The 12,455-nt window shown below is 37.0% G+C and overlaps 1 protein-coding gene across 1 annotated transcript in view; it reads left to right on the top strand.

Moving 5' to 3' along the window:
• The window catches only part of LOC109069097 (formin-like protein 13), a 38,256-nt gene that overhangs the window by 9,433 nt on the left and 16,368 nt on the right, over positions 1-12,455 (top strand). Inside the window, exon 9 of the mRNA XM_042751011.1 lies at positions 8,050-8,161. Coding sequence (XP_042606945.1) covers positions 8,050-8,161 — 112 coding nt within the window. The remainder of the gene's footprint in view (positions 1-8,049; positions 8,162-12,455) is intronic.

A 12,455-nucleotide genomic window follows, 5' to 3' on the forward strand; every position in this document is an offset into this window, starting at 1 on the left:
AAATTGACTACTTGGAAATTGCAGCATAAAAAAGTTACTGCAATATTCCTGTGCCTTCTAAGTGATACTACAGCATGGAATATGTTGATTCATCACACTGGGTTTCGAGTGTTCTGTTGAAAATAACACTTTGTGATGCTTGTTTCCCAGAAGCCAAGCTTAATCATACATAAGAAGTATGTTGATGTTCTCTTAAGCACAAAACATGTTATTTTTGAGCACCTTGTTTATTTCTTATGTTATGTTGCTTTGCTGGTGGACTTGAATAGCTTTAGAAGCTTTGTAATTTTTTTCTTACATGGTGTTCAACTTATTTGCAAATTTAATAAAAACTAAATATCTATTCTGTTAATATTTAAACCATCCCTAAAAGTGTTATACAAATTTTTGAGGCCACGTTTTTGTGCTTGATTGTTCGATTCTAATAGACAGCCAACATTATATGTTCCCAAAGTGCACTTAAACTAAATTGCGATTTGAAAAGGGTTACCGTTACCTTGCACATGCAAGGTTTTATACCAAAACAAGACATTTACACAAAATCTTCATTCTGTTTTCACCTGAGCACTTCACAAAGAGGTAAATCAAGGCCTTGTCTGCTTGGGGAAGAAAAGAGATTGGATTTGAAAAGCAGGCGAATCCCTGTAAATTTGAACGACAACAATAACACCGGCAGCAAGCAAACGGCTGTGAGTTTCTCTCACAGGTGCCTCAATTAGGGGAGCGGTATGAAAAATGCATGGCACCCTTACTAGCCTGCGTGTCAGCTATCTCTTCCCTTCCAAGTGTCCTCTTCCTCTTCCCCTGTCTCTGACAAGTTGCGTGGTAGGCAATCAGGGCCCGGAGCAGCCCCCAGGCAATTTATCTCTCAGTCGGTCTAACACGAAGGGGCAAAGGGCTATGGAGCTTTGCAAAATGATAATGCCTCCTCAGATGAATATTGCATGTTGATCAGTAATAACTCAGCCAGAAAACTCCCCCGACTGCATGGAAAAGGAAAGAGACTAGCGGGGTTTTTGAGCTTGTAGGGGCTCTTGCATGATGTAAAGAAATGCCTGTGTGATTTACCCCATCCCAATTGTCCCGTCATATACCACAACAGTATTATAACATAGGCTACATTGTTTATGTATCTTTACGGGTTTCGCTGAAGCATTACACAACAAACCGGCGGTTAGAAATGCGATCCCTTAGCTGGGTTCATTACCATGCAGCTTTATTCCACAGAGGCACAGACACTGTAGCAGACATAGCTTAAAGTTGCTGTGTGCGTGGATGGCTATGTGGGGAAAATACAGATGGAGGAATTATGGGATTGTGCATTGCACTCGTGTCCGGGTCTTATCATGAATCAGCTTTCCATCCATAAGTAGTAGTTTTGCCTAAACTTTTCCACCCCCTCTTGTGAATACATAAACAAAATGATTACAAATCATCGCTCGGTGAGAATAATTTGAATATAGAGTATGTGATATTATTATCTTTGCTCCAAAACATGGTAAGTGGCCCACACAAGCAGTAATTTAAAACACTATGCACACATTACTGTTCAAATGTTTGGGGTTGGTAATTTTTTTTTTTTTTTTTGTTACTTATGCCAAGGCTGCATTTATTTGATCAAAAACAGTAAAATGTTAATTGTTATTACATTTTAAAATAACTGTTTACTATTTGGATATATTTTAAAAATAATTTATTCTGTTGATGCAAAGCTGCTGAATTTTTTTGCATCATTAAATATGCTGATTTAATGTTCAAGCTACATTTCTTCTTATTAATGCTTACAGTTCTGCTGCTTTATATTTTTGTGGAAACTGTGATTCATTACTTTTTGGGAACCTCTGATAAATAGGAAGTTCAAAAACAGCACGAATTTGAAATTAATATATAAAATAAAATATATATAAGTGGTTTGGAGACTGGATAAAAATCAAATAAAATTAATGACAATGAATTAACCATCTGTCCACGGTGTCCCCCTGATGACAGGTTTGGAGAATGGATATAAAATAAAATAAAACAGCCAGAGACCCCAAACATTTTAAATATTAAAACACCCATAAACCCACATAAATCATCCTTAAAAAATCATTCTTATAACAAGAAACATTTCACAAGAAAAAACTCCAAATTTCAAAACTTCAATTTCAAATCATGATACATTTTAATTTTCAGGATTCTTTGATGAATAGAAAATCAAAAGAAGAGAATTCATTTAAAATAGAAATGTTATGTAACATTATGAAAGTATTTACTGTCACTTTTGATTAGTTTAATCCTTTCTGGCTGAATAAAATTATTAATTTGTGTAAAAAAAAAAAAAAAAAAAAAAAACTTTCCAATGCATCAATGCAAGTGTTGGCAATATGCAGTGTTGAGAATGTTACTTTGGAATAAGTTACAGATTGCAAGTTACCTTATTTAAAATGTAATAAAGTAGTGTAACTATTTCAATTACTTTATTAAAGTAATGTAACTGATTACATTTCATTACATTTCTACATTTCTAACAGATGTTTTCAACTGTTAATCAATTAATCAACTCTCAGACAAGTTGTTACCTAAAGCTTTCAGTGGCAGTGTAGATAATTGGCAGGCATGGTGCACTGCAAATTCAAACAAGAGAGCCGATAAAAAGCATCAGAATAGCATTGCTTTACTAAAAGGCCTACAAATGGCAGGAGGCATCGTGCACATCCAAAATTGAATTATTCAACATATCTTAGATTTTACAGAAAATATTCAGATGTAGCCCCATTTGTAACATTTTCATAAGTAACTGTAATTTAATTACACTTTTTTTCAGTAACTGCAACGGATTACAGTTACATTCATTTTGTAATTAAATTACGTAACACTGTTACATATAACGAATTACTCTACAACACTGGCAATAGGCATAATGCATTCTACAGTAAATCACAATTACAGTTTGACTGTTTTATCCCATATTTGTGTGTTGAATTTTTCATACTTATTTAGGCTGGTTACCCTGGTTAGGATACTGCTTTAAAAGACAGCTGCCTAATTAGGTACAGTAGTTGGTGGTGTGAGGCAGTTCGCAATTTTTTTGAACAGGTCCTTTTTGTTCATTATAACTACTTATTTGGAGTCTTGATATAATTTAACAAGTGTATGTCTTAATAATATGACAAACTCAAAGAGTAATCTGCTGCCAGACACTTTTGAGGACTCTGCTGAGACTCACAGCCATCATTAGTTGCAGGGCTTTTATCCAGAAGACAGTTTTATTGTTTAGAGGTTGCGCTTTCATGTCTCTGGAGACTTAAGATGAGATCTCTGACTTTTAATTGCTGACTTTTCATTTGGTTTCTTGAAAACTCTGAGCACAGTTTGAGATTTATTTTTGACCCTAGAGCTGACACACGTGAAATACTAGATTACAGATTCTTCCTTTGCTCTTAGTTGATGTCTTAGGAGATCATTAGATTTTTTTTTGCCCCAGGTATGATTTTGTGTACAAAAGTCCGAGACCACATGAAAAACCTTGTTTATTCAAACAGGGAATAATCAGAGAGTTTTAGGATTTTGAAAAATATTCATTTTATGCCATAGATTTTCTTTACTTAATAAGAATTATTTCAGATTCTGCAGATCGTATTTCTACATCACTATTCAAATTAGCAATTTTGCATGTGAACTTTGTACAAAGGGTCAGATTTTCATGCTACCATTGAAGCACAAGATGCTCTTTGAAACATCTCAGATTATCCCGAACAATGATGAGTGTTGCTGCCATTAAAGCTGAAGTACCAACTATTAAGTCATTCTGCAATTTATGTAAATTTTTCATTTAACCCTTTCAATCATTTTACTGATAAAGAGAATTTTCACTAATGATCTTGGACTTTTAGACCCACTATTTATGTTTTCTCATTTTGAATCATCTTCTTTTGTATAAAAAGCTAGCTTTAAAGTGAACAGCACCCTTTGAGCTTTGTCCTTAAACAATGTTGGAACCACATTCTTCTTAAATAAAGCAAACATTTCTGTCTATTTCTGAAATCAAGGGCTGTATCATAGCCCTTCATTTCAATGTATCTTTTTTTTTTTTTTCTTCTCCCGCTGCATATACCACCCATAAAGAATATAAATTGCTAATTTAAAACCTATGATTAGAGTCGCAATTATGGCTTGAAAACTTTTCATCCGGGTTCGGCTGTTCAGCTGGTTGTGAATCAGGAGTGAGGAACGGTAGTCTGAAGTCCCTGTTGGCTCCTACAGCTCTGAGCAGTTTTTAGTGCAATCACACACTTAGGAAATAAGGCGAACAGCATATAATTTTACAAAAGTGGCACATAAAAGCACATGGACAAAGTTATATGTTAGTGCTTTTGTATAGAATTTAAAGCTACTTGAAGAAATCATTAAATAAAATACCTTGTTTTTTTTTGCTGAATTATTATTTTTGCAGTGTAGAATTTGTTTTTAACAACAGTTAAATAATTGGCTTTGAATTTGTCATTGTACTATTATTAAATTATTCAAATGATTAAAATGTCATTTACTTTTTATTAAGAGGACAGCATATCTGAGATTAATGATACAGTTTCTTATGCTCACCAATGCTGTGTTTATTTGACCAAAAATACAGTAAAAACAGTAATGTTGTGAATCATTATTAAAATTTTAAATAACTGTTTTCTATGCTAATATATTTTAAGAATGTTATTTATTTTTGTGATGCAAAGCTCAATTTCTTCAGTCTTCAAGGGACAGTTCGCCCAAAAAATGAAAATTCTATCATTATTATTTTAGAAATCTTAATAATTCCAAATTTTGGACTGCCAGAAAATATATATAAAAATGTAATAATATACAGTTGCATGTCCATATATTTTTGGACACAGGAACAATTTTTTATTATTTTAGCTGTTGACCAAAACATAATCAAGTAGTATAATGAATATGGGCTTAAAGTGCACAGTCTGATCTTTAATTTGAGGGTATTCTCATCACAATTGGAGGTTAAGGAATTACAGGACCATGAGTAATTGGACAGTTGACTCAAAAGCAATTTCATGGACAGATGTGGGCTATTCCTTCATTATTTCTACATCAATTAAGCAGGTAAAAGGTCTGGAGTTGATTCTAAGTGTGCCATTTGCATTTGAAAGCTGTTGCTGTGAACCACATCATGCGGTCAATGGATCTCTCCATACAAGTGAAACAGACAAAATCAATCCATCAGAGAGATAGCAGGAACATTAGGAGTGGCCAAATCAACAGTTTGGTACATTCTGAGAAAAAAAGAATGCACCAGTGAGCTCAGCAATATAAAAGGGCCTGGATGTCCATGGAGGATAACAGTGGTGGATGATCGGAGGATCTTCTCCATGGTAAAGAAAAACCCTTTCACAACATCCAGCCAAGAGAAGAAAACTCTCCAGGAGGTAGACATGTCACTGGCAAAGTCTACAATCAAAAGAAAACTTCACCAGAGCAAATACAGAGGGTTCACCACAAGGTGCAAACAAGGCCAGATTTGCCAAAAAACATCTAAAAAAGCCAGACCACTTCTGGAAAAGCATTCTTTGGATGGCTGAAATTAAGATGAAAAAAAGTAGAAGTCATAACATTTGCCAAGTATGGTAACCCATACTCGGAATTGGTGCTCTGCATTTAACCCATAACAAGTGCACACACACACACACACAGCAGTGAAAAGTGAACACCGTGAACACGGAGCAGTGGGCAGCTATATCCAGCGCCCGGGGAGCATCTGGGGGTTCAGTGCCTTGCTCAAAGGCACTTCAGCCATGGGTATTGAGGGTGGAAGAGAGCGCTGTTCATTAACTCCCTCCCACCTACAACTCCTGCCAGCACCGAGACTCGAACCTGCGACCTTCAGGTTATAAGTCCAACTCTCTAACCATTAGGCCACGGCTGCCCCTAGCACAACCTGTACCAGAATGACAGGAAGAAAAAAGTATGGAGAGGGCTTGGAACAGCTCATGATCCAAAGCATACAACCCAATCTGTGAAACATGGTTGAGGATGGATGGCATTAGCATGCATGGCTTCCAGTGGCACTGGGTTACTGGTGTTTACTGATGACGTGACAGAAGACAAAAGCAGCCGGATGAATTCTGAAGTGTATAGGGATATACTCTCTGCCCAGATTCAGCCAAATGCAGCAAAGTTGATTGGACGGCGCTTCATAGTACAAGTGGACAATGACCCAAAACATACAGCAAAAACAGCCTAGGAGTCTTTAAAGGTAAAAAAGTGCAATATTCTGCAGTGGTCAAATCAGTCTCCTGATCTCAACCCAATTGAGCATGCATTTCACTTGCTGAAGAGTACACAGAAGTCAGCTGCAGTAAAGGCCTGGCAAAGCATCACAAAGGAGGAAACCCAGTCTCTGCTGATGTCCATGAGTTCCAGACTTAAAGGGGTCATATGATGTTGCTAAAAAGAACATTATTTTGTGTATTTGGTGTAATGAAATGTGTTTATGCAGTTTAAGGTTAAAAAAACAAATTATTTTCCACATACTGTACATTATTGTTTCTCCTCTATGCCCCGCCTTTCTGAAACCCATCAGTTTTTGCAAAGCTCATCGTTCTGAGAAGCAAGGTGTGCATTGTGTATATATATACCTCAAGCATGTGACAGAAATGTTACACCCCTTACCGTATTGTGATGCTGTGTCCCGGTGAGTCTTAACTTATATAAAGAATATCTCTTTGGGTTTGAGACTTTAGTCTTTGCAACTTTAGGGATCTTATCTATTCACGAACAGCTTGTAACACTCCAAAGAGAAAGGAAAACTTGAAATCGCATCATATGACCCCTTTAAGGCAGTCATTGCCTGCAAAGGATTCTCAACAAAATATTAAAAATGAACATTTTATTTATGATTTTGTTTATTTGTCCAATTACATTTGAGCCCCTGAAAGGCTGTGTATAAAAATGAATGTAATTCCTAAGAATTTTATATTTTTGTTCAACCCCTTGAATTAAAGCTAAAGTCTTCTAATATCAGTCCTATAGAAAATCTGTGGAGGGAGCTGAAACTTCGAGTTTCCAAACGACAGCCAAGAAACCTTAAGGATTTAGAGAGGATCTGTAAAGAGGAGTGGACCAAAATCCCTCCTGAGATGTGTGCAAACCTGGTGACCAGCTACAAAAAATGTCTTACCTCTGTGCTTGCCAACAAGGGTTTCTGCACCAAGTCATGTTTTGCTTGGGGATCAAATACTTATTTCAGTCACTGAAAGGCAAATCAATTTCTAACCTTTTTATAATGTGTTTTTCTGGATTTTTTGGTTGGTATTGTGTTTTTATACGTCAAAATAAACCTACCATAAAAATTACATACCCTTAATTTCTTTGTAAGTGGGCAAACTTACAAAATCAGCAGGGGATCAAATAAATATTTTCCCCACTATATATACACACACACACATAATAAATACTCAATGTGTTTTGTGTTTCTGAGGTTGTTTGTATTTATGAATGTTGCATGGCCTTCCATGTTCATAAGAATGGGTGAAATTTTAAGATATGGATTTTCTTGCTGGGCTCATTGCTGAGATGAAATAATGTCAACGATGCAAGACCCTTCTTTTCATAATAGAGTGAATACCAATTTGTTCCAGGTTCTGCAAACAGGAAAAATTGACTTAACATTGTAATTGTACCCTTGAACCTGGTGCCACTCAATCAAAGTATGAATATGTTGCCGTAATGAGCGTTATCCCAGCCACCACGGCACCCATTACTCATTCCTTTTTTATGTTTGTAACTTCAGCATAGCCAGGTTTATTAGATAAAATGAAATCCCCATCAATTCAGGTTTTGTACAATGCAAATCAGCATGCATCTGGCCATCCTTGGTTCATGTAGAGAGAGGTAATTAAGCACACAACCCTTTTGTCTTCAAAATGCACTTGGAGTTTTTCATCGCAGGTGGGAAGAGCTGCTGTCAGGAGAGGTTGTTTCAAGTGTTGCTCAATACTGAACGTTCGTGTGTGTGTGTGTGTGTGTGTGTGTGTGTAACTTTATTATGTGTTGTCCCCACAGATATTTTCCTCAAAAGTTTCCCTGTGCATCCAAAAGAGCTCAAGGACAAATTATTGATTATAAATGAAGAGGAAGGGGGTCTCTCCGACGAGCATATTGCTTCTCTCAGGAGGTAAGAGTTACATGGAGACAAAGCAGACTGCCAAACTCCACACCTGACACAATAGTTCATCTCTTCGCCACGTATGTGTATTTTAAGTAGGGCTGTTGATTGATTAATTGTTTCTCTATAAACACGTGCAGACATCGTGTTTTGCTGCTTTGTTCAATATTTCTTGGCATGAGCGCCACATTTTTAAGACAGCTCAAATTTAAAAATGTGTGCTGAATATTTATGAATTTTATGCTGATCCAAGGTAGTTTATGCTGGCTGGTCTGGTATATCTTTAACTGTGCTGAAATTTGATTTGGTTTTCTTGCTAAAAAATTGCTTGTGAATCTCTCATTATGCTATATTATCACTAAATCCGGGATTCTTTTTGTCAAATTGTTTTCTTTCATTTAGCACAGGCTTTGGAACTGGTTGGTCATAGGCCTCATTGATCTGATCTAACCTCTTTAGTTGTTATACCCTGAGCAAAGTCAGTAGGGTGTAGTCCAATGCGAATAAAAGTAAGCAATTTTGGGAAAAAGAAAATCGTCTTTGGGTAAAAACGACCCAAAAATGAAGGTTAAATGGCAATAACTGTCCATTTATGTGCACTAGATTTAATCTAACTTTAGTTTTTATTGCCATTTAGTTTAGAATGTTTACTGTTTAAATCTTAACAGTCTAAAAAAGAATTTCTTACAAATATTTTTAAATAAAAAATTCTGTCCATTTTGGTCACAAAAAGTGCCTAAAAGTGAAAACATAATTTAAATTTTTTTTTAAATTCCATTAAATTCCATTTCCTTTAAATTCATTTGAATTAATTTGATCAAAAATATAGTAAGAAACGTGATTGAAGTGACGTATTTTCTGACGCGCACTCTCTGTCCGCTGGTGGGAGTGTGCTCACCTGTGTAGGGCCTATTGAAATCCATTTAATTTTTTTCCCCCTCAGAAATTCTGTGTTGTTCAGAAATTCAGAAATTTTTCTGGTTATCAAATAAAGGCATAATACATTAAAGGGGTGCTATTAGGGGTGCACGATTAATCGAATGCGATTGTCATGTGCATTTTGTTAGTAAAGTTGGTTCTGTAATCAGCAGTAAATCATCATCACGTGCTTTCAGATGGAACTACACAGAGCCGTAGTTCACTGACAAGTTCCGCAAAAAAATATATATATATTTTATTGCGCGACTATAAAATAGAAGAAATCGTTCACTATAATGTTTACTGTTTGCATAGCTTCTTGGTGAACTAGCGAGTCTGTTGATTCACGATCTCGATTCCATTTCGATTTATTGTGCAGCCCTAGGTGCTTTTATGCTTTTTCACTTTTTCAACTTTAGTTAATCTGTAATTTTACTGTTTGAGCATAAAAAAAGATCTGCAAAGTTACAAAGCTAAAATTCAAAGTCCAATTCAAAAGAAGATATTTTATTTAACAGAAATCACTTTTCAAAAACTACAACGACACACACTGGGCCAGCTAACCAATCAACAGCACATTTTATATTTCAGAAAGCGGGCCTTCATTTGATATAGGAACTATTCGAGACGTTCATGCCAGACTGGGGAGAGAGGTGTTGTAATAATGTAAAATATGTGAAAAATAATCTGTTCTAGTACACCCCCAAAACAAAATCAAGACTTTGTAAAAGAGCATAATAGGACCCCTTTAATTTATTCCTTAAAAAAAAAAAACTTTGGAAAGGAAAAGGAAACTTTGTTTCATTTACTGTGTTTTTTTACCGTGGTAAATACGTGCTGAAGTGGCACTTGTTCGCGAGACTCCCCAGTTTCGGTCTGCTAAATAGTAAGGTGTGGCCAAACCCAAAGTACTTAATTACCTGTTTTGGAAGCCCTTGTTAGAAGAAACAGTCGAGCAACAGAAAAGGACAGCAGTTTTTAAGTGTTTTGCCTTGTTTTCTCATTAGACTACAGTGTGGCCATCGTTGCTAGGAAACTTTGTTTCATTTTCTGTGTTTTTTACCGTGGTAAATACGTGCTGAAGTGGCACTTGTTCTCACGGGACTCTCGCGGGACAGGTACTCAGGCAAATATAAAAGTGGGTAGTTCACCGTGGCAGTGGTCACGGCAGCCCTTGTGTGAAGCCTCCTCGTGTGAAGACCAACGAGTGTAAAGACCATCGACTCTACCTGTGCGACTCCACCAAGCAAGGACACCGACAAGGCACTTGAGTATTGCTTTTCTCCCCTTTCTTTTCTTTTTGTACAGCTTGTTCTCAAACACTTATTTAGGTCACTTGTACTCACTATGTGCTTTCAGATCTATACTATTACTAAGAACACTCGAAGAGCACGCACTGTACGTTGGAGGCAGGCCTATCCCAAAAATCTATGGCCTGTCCCTCTGACCTCTACTACTTTACTCTCTATTCCAGTTGGTCTCTGGAACTGCCAGTTTGCTGTTAACAAAGCAGATTTCATTTCTTCTATTGCTACACATTCCGGTCTCAACCTCATGCCCTAACTGAGACTTGGATCAAACCTAAAGACACTGCCACTCCCGCAGCCCTCTCCACTAATTTCACTTGTTCCCACACCCCTCATACGACCGGGAGGGGTGAAGGTACTGGTCTCCTTATCTCAAAAGAATGGAAATTTGATCTTCAACCATCTCTTACAGTTAACAGTTCATTTGAATCACATGCAATTACTATAACCCACCCTGTTAAAATCCACTTTGTGGTCATTTAACGTCCCCCAGGTCAACTGGGAAACTTCTTGGAGGAGTTAGATGTGCTACTATCAAACTTTCCTGAGGATGATACTCCTCTGGTACTGCTTGGTGACTTCAACATCCACCTAGATAAACCCCAGGTTGCTGACTTCAACACTCTGCTCGCCTCATTTGATCTCAAGTGAGTGTCTACTACAGCGACTCACAAATCAGGCAGCCAACTGGACCTCATCTACACTCGCTGTTGCTCCATGGACAACACTTTAGATGCTCCACTGCACACCTCAGACCACTTCCTCATAACTGCTAACCTCTGAATACTATCTCTGAATTTAAATATCGATTTAGTCACCACTTGTAGTACACTTGAGTATAGGCTACTAGTGCGTAAAAGATGGGTTTAAGTGTAAAAAATCAAATGTTACCACATTATTACATTTACCCCTTTTTATTTTTATTTTTATTTTTATTTTTTCAACTAAAACAAATTGAGAGCTTATTTTGAAAGTTTAAACTACACATGAACCACTTACTCCTGAAGCGGCACACGCTCCACCGCAGGTCACCTTTCAACGGAACCTACGCTCACTCTCTCCATCTCGCCTATCCTCTATGGTTTCATCCTCACTTCCTTCACTCGTCATCTCTGGACACGAACAGTGCTACTGACACTCTTTGCTCCACTCTAACCTCTTTTGCCCACTGTCATCCAGACCAGCACACACCACCCCATCTGCCCCCTGGCTGTCTGATGTTTTTCGTGAACATCACTCTAAACTCAGGGCTGCAGACAGGAAATGGCATAAATCAAGAAACTCTACCAACCTAAGTGTGTATCAGTCTCTCCTCTCTTCCTTCTCTGCAAATGTCTTCACTGCTAAAACATCCTACTACCACAACAAAATGAACAACTGTTCTGAATCTCGCACACTTTTCAAAACTATCTCTTCTCTTCTTAGTCCACTTCCACCTCCTCCTCTTACAGCCGACGACTTAACTTAAACTTATCCTGTCCAGTCATCCTACTACTTGTCCATTTGATCCTATCCCCACTCACCTCCTTCAAGTTGTAAGGGAAACAGGTCAATTTAACTCAAAGGGAATCATTTAAGATTTTAAAGGCAATTTGAACAGAATCACTGTTTCACGGCTGATCACTGAAATGGCCAGCGATTCACTGAACGAGAGTTTAACATAAAATCTGCGCTGGATATTAATATCCAAAGTATAGTGAAAAACACTATTAATTAGAACAGTAACAAGATCGGCAGTTTTAAGACATTAACTTGTATGCACAAAACACAAGATACGTCTCTTTTCAATATAAATAAGGCTTTATTAGATAAATCTAAGACATATAAACTAATCTAACACATAAGCACACGCACTCACACATTCACACAAGTTGCAGGAGGATAGAGCGTTAGGAAAGAATGAGTTTAAGAGAATGAAAATGTGAAATCCCAAGTTTACAGCAATACGTGAAATTGCATAGACATGAACAACCATCAGTCACTTAATTAACCCTCGCATGGAGTTCATCAATTAGGTTAAAATTATATTAGATAACACCAGTACAGATGTGAGTCTGGAGGTTACTTGCGTTGCCTGT

This window comes from Cyprinus carpio, chromosome B23, assembly GCF_018340385.1.
Source record: "Cyprinus carpio isolate SPL01 chromosome B23, ASM1834038v1, whole genome shotgun sequence".
Lineage (NCBI taxonomy): Eukaryota > Metazoa > Chordata > Actinopteri > Cypriniformes > Cyprinidae > Cyprinus > Cyprinus carpio.